General features: G+C 36.7%; 1 protein-coding gene across 7 annotated transcripts in view; it reads right to left on the reverse strand.

The window, feature by feature from the left end:
* Positions 1–17293, reverse strand: part of mbnl3 (muscleblind-like splicing regulator 3) — an 85361-nt gene that overhangs the window by 42329 nt on the left and 25739 nt on the right. For all 7 annotated transcript variants that reach the window (XM_056471739.1, XM_056471738.1, XM_056471740.1 and 4 more), the window contains 2 exons: positions 1438–1602; positions 1140–1340 (listed from right to left, as the gene is read on the reverse strand). In XM_056471739.1, coding sequence (XP_056327714.1) covers positions 1140–1340; positions 1438–1602 — 366 coding nt within the window. The remainder of the gene's footprint in view (positions 1–1139; positions 1341–1437; positions 1603–17293) is intronic.

A 17293-nucleotide genomic window follows, 5' to 3' on the forward strand; every position in this document is an offset into this window, starting at 1 on the left:
TTTTTGCACATTTTTTTCTATTTTATAATATTAATGCATTTAATACAGGCTTCAAATGCACAATTTACAATAATTTACATTAACAAAACAGCCATGGCCTAATGTTTAGAGTTGGACTTGTGATCCAAAGGTTGCAGGTTCAAGTTTTAGCACTGGCAAGGATAGCAGTGAGTGAATAAACAGCACTCTTTTCCATCCTCAAAACCACAGCACTGAGCAAGGCACTGAACCCCAACTGTTCCCAGTGTGTGTGTGAGTGATTTTGGATAAACGCATCAGCTAAATGCTTAATTCAAATCTAGTGTAGATCTTGCAGCAGATCTTCAACTATCTGTGTGACGGAGGAGTTGCTGCTGCTGTTTTGACTCCTTCACACATTTTATAAGCTCTTGACAAAAATACCATCATACAGTTGAAGTCAGAATTATTAGCCTCCTGTTTATTTTTCCCCCAATTTCTGTTTAACGGAGAGCAGATTTTTTTCAACACATTTCTAAACATAATAGTTTTAATAACTCATTTCTAATGACTAATTTATTTTATCTTTGCCATGATGACAGTAAATACTATTTAATTACTAGATATTTTTCAAGACACTTCTATACAGCTTAAAGTGACATTTAAAGGCTTAACTAGGTTAACTAGGCAAGTTAGGATAATTAGGCAAGTTAATGTATAATGATGGCTTGTTCTGTAGACAGTCAAACAAAAATTAGCTTGAAGGGGCTAATAATTTTGAATCAACAATTAAAAACTGCTTTTATTCCAACCGAAATAAAACAAATAAGACTTTCTCCAGAAGAAAAAAATATGATCAGACATACTGTGACAATTTCCTTGCTCTGTTAAACATCATTTGAGAAATATAAAAAATAATAATAATTCAAAGGGGGGCTAATAATTCTGACTTTAACTGTATGTATGCACCAGAACTAAACGCATTTTTTTTTGGGTCCAAATATACCATAAATACTATTTTAAAAGTAGTTCAGTATATTCCAGCCTTCAGAAAAGACAGTTTTTTAAGCACAAACAGTGTGAAATGTGTTACATGCGCATGTTCACGTAACATTCAGAGTTATATGACTAGAAACCACTAACAACAACAACAACAGCAAGTTGTTCACTGTGTTTAACACCTCAAGCTTGTCTGTGCGAACATGTTTCTGTGTTGAATTTCCGTTGCCCATGGTGATGCCGGTGGGGCTCCCCGGGACCAGCACGGGGGCGCTGGGCAGAAGCTCGGGCATGAGACTGATGCCCGGGCTCACGTGGCTCAGGTACGGGCTGAAAGCCACGCTCGGACTGTTGGCCAACGAAGGCGTTACTGGGAAAGAGGTCTGGATAAGAGACACAAGAACAACAAGGGATCATAAAGCAGTTTTCAAGCCAACAGAAACAATGGTGACGTTATTAGTTATGAAAATCTGATCTCACTATGGGCTGCAGCTGAGCTCCAGGCAGCATGAACTGCATCTGCTGGGCCAGCATGGCGGCTGCGGTCTTCTGCTGGATCAGGTTGTTCCTGCCGTTTATCTCCAGCTGGGTCTTGAGATGAGGCGGAGGATGCAGGTACTTACAGTTATCACGTGTACAGCGTCCCTGAGAGGGGTTGAAGAGAGACACACACACACACACACACAGAGAGAGAGAGAGAGAGAGAAAGACAGAGAGATGAATTGCGTTGAAGCTCAGCTACTAAAAGATCCAAGACTGCGTGACAGGAAGATAAGGGCTCCATGATTGAGAGGATAAATTAAACGGGAATCCCTAGATATACTAGCGCACCTATTCCAACTTTCCACTACGATGGAAACATCCAAAAGCCTATCAAATGAAAAGAAAACAGCGTAATCTCAGGAGTGCTGGAAGGTTCTGAATATCAAACGATCAGAGGAAATGATGGCAGAATGACAGCGCTGAGATGCGTGGAAAAATGTTCAATACTTCCAAATGAATCGACAGTGACAGCTTTCCCTTTCTGTCTGTCTGTCTGCATCAACAATTGGCCTCCTGTGCTGCTGCTGACAGATTATAGAGCCCTTGTGACTGTTGTACACACTCTTACTACATATGGGTTGGACATATAGTATGATTCTTATCACCCAGCTGTCCACGAAACATGTTGAACGCAGACACGGTTAAATACACAGCAAACGTTCACGAGCTGGGTCTATTAGCTGCGAGACAAACTCTGTGAACTCATGGAGCAAAGCCATTTGTTCTGCAATGCGCAAGGCACTGTAATAACCCAGTAGGGGAAGATGCCGTTCCATCAGTCTGACAGTAAAACACTCCTGCTGACAGTCCGAGGTGAAACTTCATACTAATTTCTTTTGTTCAACTTTATACCAATTATAATTTTCTACTTTTTTCAGGTCATAGAGTTCTTGTGGGATAGAAAGATGAAGCAGGGAGCTCATGTTAAGTTTTAGGTTGGGTAACCAGAAGCCGAATGATACAACATCGTCACACTTAAACCATGATACTAGATACTGTTCAATTTATCGCACAAATTTTTATTTATTGATTTTTTTTAATGTAAAATGAGATTGTCAAGCAGAAAGAGATCAGACCATCCAATACCTTAAAGGGACTCTTAGTGGGGGATTTTTTAATCTGAAGAGAGATAGTATAACTGTAGTATAACTGAAGAGTTATACTACAGACGTAACTTTCAGGGTGTACCCACACGGTTGCATTAAACCATGCCGAGGCGCGATTGTCCCCATTCCCTCTTCATCGACAGCCCACACTCACATTGCATTTTACCTTCCGAGCCAGAGCACACTTACGTCATTGATGATGCGACAGTTAGGAAGAGACAGTACAGTGGAGACTGCTGCAGGTATTAGGAGGTTTGTTGAAGGTATCAGCTGACATACAGCAAGTAGGGGTGTGAACCTATACTGGTCTCACGGTTCGATTTGGTTACGATTGTCATGCCATCGATTCGGTTCAATTCGGTATCTCGGTGCATCACGATGCGTTGACTATGCTTTCCATACACAATTTTATATTTTACTTCACAGCACAACAATTATTGTATTAAAATGTATAAATATATTTATATATTTTTTGTAATTTAATTTTCTCCTTCAATACAATCAGTCAGATATATGAACTGTACATTACAGTACAAGCACAGAACAACATGACCCGAAAGTATGCATATATATATATGCATATATATATATATGCATAATATATATATATATATATATATATATATATATATATATATATATATATATATATATATATATATATATATATATATATATATATATATATATATAGTTGAAGTAAGAATTATTAATTTTCTTTTCTTTTTTAAATATTTCCTAAATTATGTTTAACAGAGCAAGGAAATTTTCACAGTATGTCTGATAATATTTTTTCTTCTGAAGAAAGTGTACTTTGTTTTATTTTGGCTTCTATAAAATCAGTTTTTAATTTTTTAAAAACCATTTTAAGGTAAATATTTATTTATATATATTTTTTAGATAGTCTACAGAACAAACCATTGTTATACAATAACTTGTCTTATTATCCCATCCTGCCTAGTTAACATAATGAACCTAGTTAAGCCTTTAAATGTCACTTTAAGCTGTATAGAAGTGTCTTGAAAAATATCTAGTAAAATATTAATTATTGTCGTCAGGGCAAAGATAATATAAATCAGTTATTAGAGATGAGTTATTAAAACTATTATATTTAGAAATGTGTTGAAAAATTCTTCTCTCCGTTAAACAGAAATTGGGAAAAAAAATAAACAGGGGGGCTAATAATTCTGACTTCAACTGTATATATACCTTATATTAAAGCCAATGTGCCAAAATGTCAGTTGTGAAATGTGCCATTTTATCACTAACAATGTAAAAACTCTGCAGAACATCTGTTTCATTATCATTAGCTGTTAGCTCCACCCACAAGTTTATGCTGTTGTAGTAAATAACATTAGGCAAATGCAGGACTAAGCAGAAACCAAACGATAAAGACTCTCCAAGGACAAAAAAAAAAAATCTATTTAGCACCCAGTTGTGGAAAAAACACAAGCCTTTTCCTAGCTTCACTACTAATTCCAACACAAGGAAGGACTGAATAAACTAATAAAAATTTTATAAAATTCCAGACTGCATCAGTAAGAGTTTAGTCACTTGTACAGTTAATTCTACCATGGATTCGTTTAGAAAAAAAAAACACAATTAGAGTAAAGATTATTAGAAAGGTTGAAACTAAAAAATAATGCTTTCCACTATGTTGGATTCGACAGTAATGTCACACCACGCAAGTGTAACAGCTTTCATTATGTTCATTATTGCTTCATCTGTTCAGCTCATTAGATTTGTTCATTTAAAATGGTTCATTGTATTTACTAATTAGTTTTAAGGTAAGTGATTGCAAACAATTTATATAAGTTGAATTTAAACGAAGTTGAACATTACTAATTTTGTTTATTTACTATTTGTTTAAAATCAGCCGATATGAATTGTTAGCTACCACTTACCTTACAAAAAAATTTGTAAATCCAGTGAACCATGTACTTAGCGTTTATAAATGTATTAAATCAAGCTGTCCACTGTGACATCAACCAAAGGGTTAAGCATTTTTTAAAATATGAAAAAAATGTTAATAAATCAGTATGATATATTTTTCAGCCACACTCTCAAACAGTGCATTCTGATAAGGGGGTCAAACAAGATAAGAATCTACCTATTGCTTCTAAATGATCATTTTTTATGTAAAAATCTTGATGACATTACAAGTAGACCTCAGAATAATAAAAGAGGTAGTTCATGACCCCTTTTAACACAGAAAGCGTATTAAAAAACAAGATTTAAAGTAAACTCTTCAGTGCCCCCAAAAACCATCACGGTGTGGTGCACTGAAAGTCTTCCTTTAATGAATCCAGATCATAGAGACAGGAAGAGCTCAAACTCATCTTAATGCTTCACACATCTCTCGCAGACATCATCACAGTTACAACTTCCTTCATCATCCTGCATGGAAAAGCAACAATGAGCTGATTTGATGTTAAAACAATTTTGTTTGTCTTTTTGGTTTCACAGGAGACTCAAATTGATCTTCTCAACACAGAGCCCACAGTTCCAAACAAATGGAATATGAATGGAATCCCGACGCGACCCCTACGCAATCCAAATGGAATTCTGCGGAAACAAAAGATTCCAAATGGAATCTCTGTGCAAGGCTAGCAGAGTACTGTCACTCCGTATGAATGAGATGTGTCCAGCAGCTACAGCAATTGAAACACTCGTCTGTGCCTCGGGCAGCCTCTGGGCACCTTTTAACAGTGATGAAGTCCTAACAAAATTTGAAGTGAGTGAGCGTGGGGGTGTCTCTTCGCTGGCCGTTGTGATGCGCTGCACTTAATGGAGATGAAAGTGGGTGTCTGGAGTGTCAGTGTGCAAGGACAGCGTGATCAATGTGTGCTGTCGAGGGCTTGGAGATGTTCCACCATCCAACTGCTGCATCATTCAATGCAACTCCCACACATGCAGCTCCAGATGACACCTAGTCGCACGCAGTCAGACCTCTGACTAAACGGTAGAAAGTCTGGTCCACGCTGCAGCCTGTTCTGGCCAAGAATTTCCCACTTGGCTGGCTAGCAAAAGAAGCGGGGTGAATGTAGACATTTCTCTATAAATATAGATAAGATTTACTGCAAACACTTTGACGGTAAAAGTACAGGATGATGTTAATTCATTGGTCTCCGAGTATCAATATCAGTGCTTGATTATGAAGGTACGCTCACCCTAAAATATGACAGATTTTGATTGTGTTTTTGTAGTTTTTTTTGAATGATTAAACTTTTCATCATGTATTTTTAATCTGCAAACATTTTTTGTTAAAATAGTTCAGTTCTGTCTGGTTCTCGAATCTGATTGGCTGATATTCTGCAATAACAGCATTGGTACAGCCTCTTCGCCCCTTGTGTAGAACTCTGCCCACATAGAGTTACAAGCAGAGGACTAATCTCACTACAGTTTGACAAATATTGTAGACAACCTACAGTAATGTACTTTTGGGAATTTTTTGGGCCAGAATGTAGCTATGCAGTTTATTTATACGGATAGTACCTATTTTAAAATATTTATAATTTTAAATTCATCAGCTATCAGCATGCAGACCAAAGAAATTGACGGTTGAATGTCACAAGATGGCGGATAAGACCACATAATAAATCCTTAGGGGAGAAAAACCCATTTTTTACTTTTCATATTTTTAACTACAGCTGATTAAACCATTATAGAACAGGTAGAACAGGTAAGTGACATTGTAAGTCGATCTCTCTATTGTATGTTGTGGTGCTGTATTTATACCATAGTTATCTGGTAGTGTTTGCTCTGCTTTAGCTTTTTCGGGGTTAATTATTGTGATATCTTGATTGTGACAGAGAAATACTGGGAAATCTCTATAGACTGATGACATTTCATGCCGTTCAGCCTCATAATCTTAAAATGTCAGCAAAATCACCTGTTTTGTCTTCACTTGAGACATTACGCTAGAGAATCATTCAAATACTAGCTCTAAAGTGATGTTTGTGAAGTAGCAACAATTTCTGCTGTTCTGACGTCAGCTGCAGATGTGAATGAATGGCAGAAGAAAGTAGTTCCTTGTACAAAAGGATTTTTGAGACTCTCTGTGTTTGATTTCCTTTTTTATATACACGATTAGGCCTTCGAACTGTTGTATAAACACAATATCATACTCGTAGCTTTGCGATATGGCTGTATTTCGTCACTGGTGGGGTACTAAGACACTTTAAGCCAACACGCGCCTCCCACGAATGGCGATATAGAGCACTGTTACTTTTGTTATATAATTTTTTTACAGTACAACAATGTTGCTACACTATACATTGAGTAAAATCTTTGTAAATATTTATTTATAATTGGCCAAAATAGTAGGAATGGAATGTGAAAACACTGCACTTGAGCAGCGAATATTTGAGGGTGTGCCAGAAATTCTGTGCACAATCAGAGGAAATCGGCGTTCGTGCACAGAGATTCACATGCATGTATTACATAAATGCGATTTCGACTTGTAATACTGCGCTCACCACATTTGTCAATGAAATAACGCCACAGGTAGTTGGTAGATCTGTGTAAAAGGCCCAACAGAGTCTGCCACCACAGCTGGAAAAAATCCTAGAGGAAACACTGATATCTATTATATATGCACATAAATACAATTAATCGTTATTGAAGTTAATTAAAACATAATTACTTGTGCTTAAATTATTTTAAGTGACTTGAAATGCTCACACAGACCTTAAAAACAGGCAGATGATAAACCTTATTGGTACATTTTTTAATTATCTTTGCGATGACTCCACAAATCATGTATGTTTTGAACGGTGGCTCCTGTATAATATCATCTCCACTCTTCAAATCCTGCGATGTGATTATTGTGGATACAAATATTGCGATATCATTGCTGAAACGATATATTGTGCAGCCCTATTTGAAATATCAGTACTAATTTTGTGTGCAATATGCATCAGTCTATAAACGGACTGCTATAGCAGTTGACAGGACGGTCGTATGGATAATCGATGATAAGATACTCAATTCTTGTCCACAAAACAACATCACACGCAAAATACCAACGTGAAGTCACAGTCACAAATCCATGCAACACGGTTAAATATGTACCCTGACACTTGTACGCTGATGCAATTGCTCTCAGTGTCGGTGTGTGTTGTGTGTAATGAGAAAACCGTCTCAAAGGAGCAGACAGGTGATCCTGCCAAAGCACACATGACAACTAGTCTCGCAGCCAGGCCTGAACATTCTGGAAGACACTGGCAACACGCCGCTCATTTCAGCAGCACACAGTGATACAGAAAACACTGGCGGTCAGGAGGGAGATGCGCCGCAGATGAGGAGCTGTAAGTCATGTCATGTAGGATGGACTAGGTCAGGGATCTCCTCTGCGTCGTCATGGTAACACACCCGGCAACCGAGAGTAAGTTTTGCCTCATACTGTCTCCTCACTGCTGATTGGCCAGAGAGGAAGAAAGAGAGAGAGAGAAAGCAGACTGCATATCTGATTAAATCACAATATGCTGCGATTCAAATCGGAGCACTGCAGCCTTTCATAACGGTGATTTGCTTTGTTTTGAACAAGATTTGTCTTATTGTAATATGTCTAGTCCAAAAATGACATTTTTTCATTATCATTGTTTACTCTCTTGTAAATCAAAAGGCTGTTTGTGCAATAGATACCACAAAGTGAGTTGTATTCAGGGCTGGTTGATATGGCCCCACAAAAAATAATGAATTCCTTTTATTTTTTAAGGTGGTCCACCAATGGTGTGGTGAGTAAACATGTAACATGCATTCACATGATGCCACGATTTGAACAAATTGGTATAGATTTCAAAACTTAAGTATGTATTTTCAAAAGATTTCAAAGATTATAAAAACACTGATGTGTACAGTTGAAGTCAGAATTATTAGCCCCCCCCCCCCCCCCTCTCTTTTTTAAAATATTTCCCAAATGATGTTTAACAGAGCAAGAAAAATTTCAGTATGTCTGATAATATTTTGTCTTCTGGAGAAAGTCTTATTTGTTTTATTTCGCCTAGAATAAAAGCAGTTTTTAATAATAAAAAAAAAATGTAAGGTCAAAATTATTAGCTCCTTTAAGCTATATTTTGTTTCGATATTGTATAACAATGGTTTGTTTTGTAGAGTAACTTGCCTGAGTAACTTGCCAAATTACCCTAACCTGCCTAGTTAACCCAGTTAAGCCTTTAAATGTCACTTTAAACTGTATAGAAGTGTCTTGAAAAATATCTAGTAAAATATTATTTACTGTCATCATGGCAAAGATAAAATAAATCAGGTATTATAAATGAGTTATTAAAACTATTATGTTTAGAAATGTGTTGAAAAAAAATCTTCTCTCCGTTAAACAGAAATTGGGGGAAAAAAATAAACAGGGGGGCTAATAATCCTGACTTCAACTGTATATGTGTCACAGTCAGACCAGGTTCTCCACTCAATCAGAAACCAACATCACCGTCATCATGTCCTACACTATAAAGTCCCCTCACACAGTTCACTCGTGACAGTGTGACAACATGAATGGGCAAAACGCATAAAAATATAACTTTAAATTTAAAATGGTGTCATGTAAACAGCCAATATTGATGGACAGACATGACATAATGTTGTGAAAACAATCCACATTTAAACTCGCAAAACATCTTAAAAGTCTGTGGTGAACAAGGACAGTGTGCTGTAAAGAAGTTTGTAAAGAAACATACTGTGCAAATAGTATAGTCTAACAATGTTTCGCTTTTCAAGTACACCCATATCTATGGCACTCACAGATTTAACAAATTTGTGCTTTTGTTTGAGTCTTTTTCAAAATCTGTCACTTTGAATGCAATTTTACAAATTTGTACTTTCAATTTACTCCAAATAGTACCAACTAAATGCTAAAATGAAGAGTCAAAATGTAAATAAGTGGCCAAAACACATCATTTATCATCACTACTTTAATTGTACACAGAATTGTTATAGGAACTAGCCACCAGATCGTCCCCAAAAACCACATTTTCCTGATTGTATTTGCATCTTCGTTGGCTGTGACATTAAACACGCTATTTAACAAAATCTTCAGAAAAAAAACTCTAAATAGAGTATGCTGTGGTGAACAGTTTTTTTCTTTGTTCTCTGTTGTAGAGTTTAAAAATTTGCTTATTATTATTATTGATTATTTAAAATGTTCAAGATTATCTCTTCTTAAGAGTATCACACTGATACTTATATTAATTATTCCACAAGTAATATTAATTATTCACCTTCATAATCATGTTCAACTCCTGTCTCTATCCTACTATATAACTAGTCATTTTATAATCAGTATTTTATGCCAGTGGTCAGTCTCCTAGATCAGAGGGTCTATTGACCACCTCTGTACGCGCTGCTCTCTGGTTTAGGAAAGGCTTTCCTCTCCACACCAGCCACCTCAGTCCCCAGTGAAAGAGATTTTTCATTAGCGGGGGACATTGTACATGTGCAAAGACCTCAGCTTCTGCCAGAAAACATAGATATGCTGATATTTCTTTTTAAAAATGTCAAATCCCAGCACAGTTTCAGTTTTAGTTTGTTTATATTAACGAGTCTTCTTTAATTTATATTATTATTATCATTGTATATATATTTATTTGTTTTTAAAATAGCTATTTAGTTATGGCAGAAAATATATTCTTTTGCAAAAAAATGTGCAGCATTTAAGAAATGAAAGGGCTCTTCACCTTAAATTTGTTTCGAATAATTTTGTTTAAAAATCTTGACTAAATTGTATCGTGAGATTAGAATCGTGAATCGTATCAAATCGTGAGTCAGGTGAATCGTTACATCCCTACTAATAATGATGCTAAAAAACCTGCATTGCTATTGCATAATTAATGTGCTTAAAAATGTCACAATATTACAGTTTTTACTATGTTCTTGATCCAAAAGAGACTTCTCTGTAAAACATTTTCACGTTATGAACTGCCCTTTTATATTCAATAAACACTTTTATTAAAAAGAGCAAAGAAAAAGCCTGTTTTCCAAGACATGTCCCTATTAACTGTAGTTCCCAGAACAGCGTCAGTGTCCATTTAGATGTCCTATTTCCTAAAAATAGCCTTTCAACTCATGTTCATGCGAATAAGACGCAGCCAATGACAGGACCTGCTGATGTAGTTTTTCAGAGAGAGGCCTGTGCCAGCACCACAGCCACATCAATACCTGACTCACATTTACACACGCTAGCTGACTGCTTAATTCATGCATCTCTGATACGTTTTCAAGCAAACCAAAGCAGATTAATGGTCAACCAACAGCAAAAAAAAAGCAAGACTTTGTGCATCAGGGCCAGTGGAAGGAAGGACACAGTAGAAACCATTAGGGGAAGTCGATAAATTAGCGCAGATGGAAGAGTGAAGAGGAGAGAGAGAGAGGCCTGGGGGATGAGACTGGGTCTGGAGAGAAATGCTGAAGCTATTTTAATATGGAAAAAACAATAATAATATAAAATCAATGATCATGACTGAAGAGAGTTGCACTGAGGTCTTGCAAAATTAATTACAACATGATTTTACCTTTTTTGAACATGAGTGCTGAGAGTGTTTGCTTAGATGTTTCTATGCAGTTCCTAAGGTTTCCTGCATGTTTATGCAAGACAGACTCTATGGAAATATGTGCTTTAGCTTACATTTTTTTGAAACCGCAAAAAAATACTTTAACATGTGTTTGATGGCAGTTTCTAGGTTAAATTAATGCTGTGGGTGCAGTATGATGCCAACAACTTTTGTTCCTTTTCACACTAATGATATTTACACGGACATATTATCGAAAAATACAGGATATTTTTCATGCAGATCTTTACATAACACCACATGAATACCTCAAAAAATCTTAACAGTGTCTACGATTTGTAATCAAATACGTTTAGTTCTATGGTTTGCTAGGGGTGATCTCTACGACAAGTCCTGTCTTCTCATGAATATGAAACATACAACAAAACATACCTATGGCTGCTCCATTATGGGGAAAATCATAATCAGGAATATTTTGGTCATATTTGTAATCACGATCAGCGGGACGTATGACCAAAACAACGTAGGCTCATTCTGAAAATGTAGCCCTATATACGTATCAAATTATGTAGCCAGAAGTATGTATGGCTGCATTTCGTCTTTGAAATGAATGCTATGGGGTGGTATGACGCCGTTCCTTTTCTCGCTTACTAGCTGACCGTTTACCTCCGCATGGACTGCTTTTCTGCTGTTACCAGTTTGTCCAGCTAGCTCACTATGTACGTCGGCAGATTTGGGACGCAGAGAGGAGTTGATCACGATGAAGGGGTTCAAGTCTGGTGAAGAACAGTCGGGTAAGACAAAAACAGAAACCAAAACATAAACAAGTAAATAACAGGGTGAGAACATGGTAAAATCTGAAAAAGTGGAAAAAAACAGGCAGCTACGAGGGTTATTCTTTTTCTGGATTGTGTGGGTGGGTGGGTCAATCGGTGCTTTTGAAAACACTATTGGTTGGGTTTAGGGAATGAGGGGGATGGGTCAGTCAATCAGTCAGTCAGTCAGTCAGTCATTCATCCAGCGGCCACTGGTGGATTTTACGCAAGTACAGTGGGCGTGAATTTCTCACGAGAGAAATTTAAGATCTCAAAAAGCGTACACATCGGCCTCTAGTGGGTTCACAAAAACAAAAACTGCACAAAAACATACCATATTTTACAATCTCCAGAAATGTATATATCGGTACGTTTTCAGAATGAGATTGGGTTGGACCAAAAGGTTTTGGAGATTTGTACAGTGTTTCCCTTGTAAACAAGGTTGCTATTATTACACCTATACATTTCAAATACTGAAGCAGGCTGGGACAAAGTGAAAAAACAAACTAACAAAAATTTCTCACAATTATGGAAAAGGAAAAATACAATAGAATAAAAAATACACAAATGAAACAAACTGTAAGAATTAAACTTGACTTGACAAGAGCAGTGAGTGATTTTCTCCTTGTCTTTTGTTGTTTGATTAATAATGATAAACCCAGTCGGCTACAGGAATACAGTAGTGCACTGTCCTTTCAAGAGCCTCTTGGTTCCGTTTTATGATTTCACTTTCACATGTTGTTTCATTCTCAACTCTTTATCTTCAGTTATTACATAACAAATGAGGGTTAATGTGAATACTCACTAAGCACCGTGTTTTGACACATTTTTGTATGCATTGAACATTCAGACATGCAGCTTGAGCTAAAAGATGTCATATGATGAGCACATGCACTGAATAGGATGAGTTCTATTTCATGATATTAATATTATAAAAGTATATATTATATACATAAAATAGTTTTTTCTCAATTAAAGTTTTTTCAAAATGGTTGGAGGCCAAAATCTAAATTGAATTTCGATTAACTGCACAGCCCTAAACGTACCATAAGTAAACCCTTTCTGCTTCGCAAAAAGAGCACCCTCTAGTGAATTTGACATCTGAAACATGCAACGAAACGTACCTGGAGAAACATATTTGCAAATATGTAGGCTAAGTCAAGAATATCCCATGAACCTAGGATGAAGGCTTGATCTATTTTTTTTTTATCATCCTCAGTCAAACAAAGAGCTTGATCTGACTGCCTAGAAAAGCATGAGGCACTTAAAGTGACATTAACGGAAAGTATATTAAAAATCTATACAGATATTCCAGTATGAATAAATTCCAGTTGGCATCTATGAGTACAAACTGTAGTAAGCAATATGCTTAAAAACTGTTATAATTATGTTATAATCACAATATATATGCCTGGATTTTAATAAATGATGACAACAATTTAAGCATTCAATGAATTTCCAGAGGACAAAATCAAATCCAGCCTTACCATATACTTTATAATTATCTGTGTTATAGGTGTGTGATAATAAAAAATTAATATATGTGATATTTTGGAATATATATATTTTTTATAAAGATAAATTTAGCTGATTGTTTGTTTTTTTGCTAGTGCCTTGTCTGGTTTAGGCCTATAACGCTCATGGATAATATGACACTTAAACCACCAGTCGGTGATGACCAGTCTGTGTCATAAGGAGTGATTACTAAATAATTTGTTTCCAACAATTTATTCAAGTTACATATTCCTTTGGAAATGAGGCTAGTTAGGCTAGGTTCTTTATGCATGGATCACTAAATCAGTGACACAAATCATTTGCTCAAAACACAGTTAATTAGGATTGAAAAGGCTCAACATTGTTCTGCGATGAACACATATTCCACTCATGCTTTGTTTAAAACTATTTTCACTGGCGAAACAGAAAAAACAATGTGTCGGCAGCACAAATCCTTTTATTAATAATCTCTGGAAAAATTAGTTTTGAAAGAAATGCATTATAATATCGAGTTTCTCCTCAAAAAAGTAACTAGTTAGGGTATTTAATTACTTTTTAATGGTAATACTTTTGAGTTACTTTTTACGTTACTCAACTTTGAATGTGTTACCAACATGTAAACTCTGCACAGAAACATCGACTGGCCTGGTAAGGACTTGAACCAGTGACATTATTGCTATATAGGAAAAGGGGGTAGGGGTGGAAGGGGGGATTGTTCAAGAGGAAGATACTAAGGTAAGAAACTAGTGATGCAGGAATCAACTGATTGGAGAATCATGAGTTAACTAATGCAGGACCAGCCATGGTCAATCATAAGCACATGATCCCATCGAAATTAGTTTAGAAATAAACCACACATATAGATTAATGAAAGTTTAAAGCAATGTGTTTGCTACTTTTGTATTTTTTGTCTTATTATTGAAGTAAAATCACAGTCCACTGAAACTATCCCATTTTATTTTTCTACAATGTCTGTTGCTCCATTCTCTCATCGAATGTGGGATTTAACGTGGCAATGTTCACTTAAATTCAGCAATTTATTTTTTAAAGTAATTAATCTGACTAAAAAGTAAGTCGTATTACATTTTTTAAAATATTAAATATATTATAATATTAAACTAAAATATTACCATTTCATTTTTTTAAGTAATGCGTTACTTTACTCGTTACTTAGAAAAGTAATAATAGTATGTAACTCGCATTACTTGTAATGTGATTTCCCCACTTTTAATGAACTTAAATTAAATCATTTCACATTTAATCAGGAAAACAGCTCTCTTGATTCTGAGAGCAACCAAAGAGTTTTTGAGGGGAAAGAATGGAATGATATGCAATGGCCAAGTCAATCACCTGATCTGAATCTGATTGAGCATGCATTGCACTTGCTGAAGACAAAACTGAAGGGAAAATTACATTTACATTTACATTTAGTCATTTAGCAGACGCTTTTATCCAAAGCGACTTACAAATGAGGACAAGGAAGCAAATTTACACAACTATAAGAGCAGCAGTGAACAAGCGCTATAGACAAGTTTCAGGTGTGTAAAAGTCTAAGCAAAAACATTAGTAGAAAATTTTTTTTTTTTTGAGAGAGAGAGAGAGAGAGAGGGCACAGTGGTATAGCCAGAGAGGCAGTTGCAGATTAGGAAGTAAAGTGGAGACTAAACAGTTGCGTTTTTAGTCGTTTCTTGAAGACAACAAGTGACTCTGCTGTTCTGATGTAGTTAGGGAGTTCATTCCACCAACTGGGCAGATTGAATGTGAGAGTTCGGGAAAGTGATTTCTTCCCTCTTTGGGATGGAACAACGAGGCGACGTTCATTCACAGAACGCAAGTTTCTGGAGGGCACATATATCTGCAGAAGTGAGAGCAGATACGAAGGAGCACAGCTAGAGGTCACTTTGTAAGCAAACATCAGAGCTTTGAATTTGATGCGGGCAGCAACTGGCAGCCAGTGCAAACGGGTGAGTAGCGGAGTGACATGTGCTCTTTTGGGTTCATCAAAGACCACTCGTGCTGCTGCGTTCTGAAGCAGCTGAAGAGGTTTGATAGAACTAGCTGGTAGCCCGGCTAGCAGAGAGTTGCAATAGTCCAGTTTGGAGAGGACAAGAGCTTGAACAATGAGTTGAGCAGTATGTTCAGATAGGAAGGGTCGGACCTTTCTGATGTTGTAGAGTGTGAATCTGCAAGATCGAGCAGTTCTAGAAATGTGGTCAGAGAAGTTCAGTTGGTCATCAATCGTAACTCCAAGGCTTTTTACCATTTTGGATGCAGTGATGGTTGCTCCATCCATCTGGATTGAAAAGTTATGGTGAAGAGTCGGGTTGGCAGAAACTTCAAATTCAAAATGCCCCAAGCAGGCCTAGCAGAGCATCACCAGGGATGAAACCCAGCATCTGCTGATGTCTATGCTTTTCAGACTTCAGGCTGTAATTAACTGCAATGGATTTGCAACCAAGTATTAAAAAGTGAAAGTTTGAATATGATTATTATTCTGTCCAATTACTTTTGGTCCCTTAACAAGAGGGAAGCACATATGCAAACTGTTGTAATTCCTACAGCGTTCACCTGATTTGGATGTAAATACCCTCAAATTAAAGCTGACAGTCTGCAGTTAAAGCACATCTTGGTCGTTTCATTTCAAATCCATAGCTGATCCAACAATGTTAGAATGGTGTTGATGTCCCATTATTTATGGGACTATATAAAACACAAAATCCACAAATATTTTTTGCTCTCATAATCTGAATTTTAGGGTGTTTAACCACATCCTTCCAGGTTTTATCACTCAAAGAATACTTTTAATCTCTTGTTTGTTTGCAAAGTAAATGAAATACTCAATAATATCAGCTCACACGCCATTAAAAACAACAATTCTTATAACACTGCAGACATTAAATATCTCATCCTAAATATCAAACCCTTGTAACAACTTTCTGCTTCATGCAAACCTCTCCTTAGTACTTCAGCAGGCATCATTACATCTCTTGGGTGACAAAAACATCATGAGGCATAAAACTGCAAAGAGTTTCTCTCATTTAATTCCTCCAGCTTTTATCTCCTCCCTCTCTCAGTCATAACAGCAATCCAACCCTGTGATTTCAGATAGTGACGGCTGGCTGCTTTTACTGTTCTGATAAAAACAATCAAACAATTGGATGAGCAAGTAATCTACACAGGTCACTGGCGCCCAGTGTTAACAACTATAACGCGCTTCAGAGGGATTACAGTATCCAGTCGGCTGACGCTGTTGCTAGGCCTCATGTAGCCTTCTCTCTCTCTCTCACTCATCCTCCTCCTTCTCAGTTCCCCCACACATGATGCACACAGCCGAAAAATGGCCAAATAATACATTGTAGCTCAATATAAGAGGAGACAGCTGCTGCACTCAGACAGAGAGGGCCTTGTCTGGCTCTTGCGCTACACATAAACACATACGCAGAGATATAAACACACAAACACGTTTGTTGTGCTCATAGCGCCACGGTTAATGTGAGTCCTGATTGACCCGCAGGTCCAGAGTGCTGCTTACTGAGATCTGAGAACATGGGCAATGTACAACAAACACACGGTAAAACTTACTTTTCAGCTTATGAAGCAATTGGCAAGCAGTTTATTGCAGTCAAGTTTTTTTAAAGGGACAGTTCACACAAAAATGAAAATGTTTTCATTAACTGCACTTACAATTAGGCATGGGACGATAACGAGGTTTCGAAGTTTACAGCAGTTTTCAAAAGTCAAGTTTTTAAAATCGCCAAACTTTTCTGTTATACCGTTCCTACCGTTTCATAACTATTTTATTTAGGTTTTTAAGGCAACAGTATCTTCACCAGAAAAAAAAAACTCTACATCAAAAGCT

The sequence above is a fragment of the Danio aesculapii genome, chromosome 14 (assembly GCF_903798145.1).
Source record: "Danio aesculapii chromosome 14, fDanAes4.1, whole genome shotgun sequence".
NCBI classification, from domain to species: domain Eukaryota; kingdom Metazoa; phylum Chordata; class Actinopteri; order Cypriniformes; family Danionidae; genus Danio; species Danio aesculapii.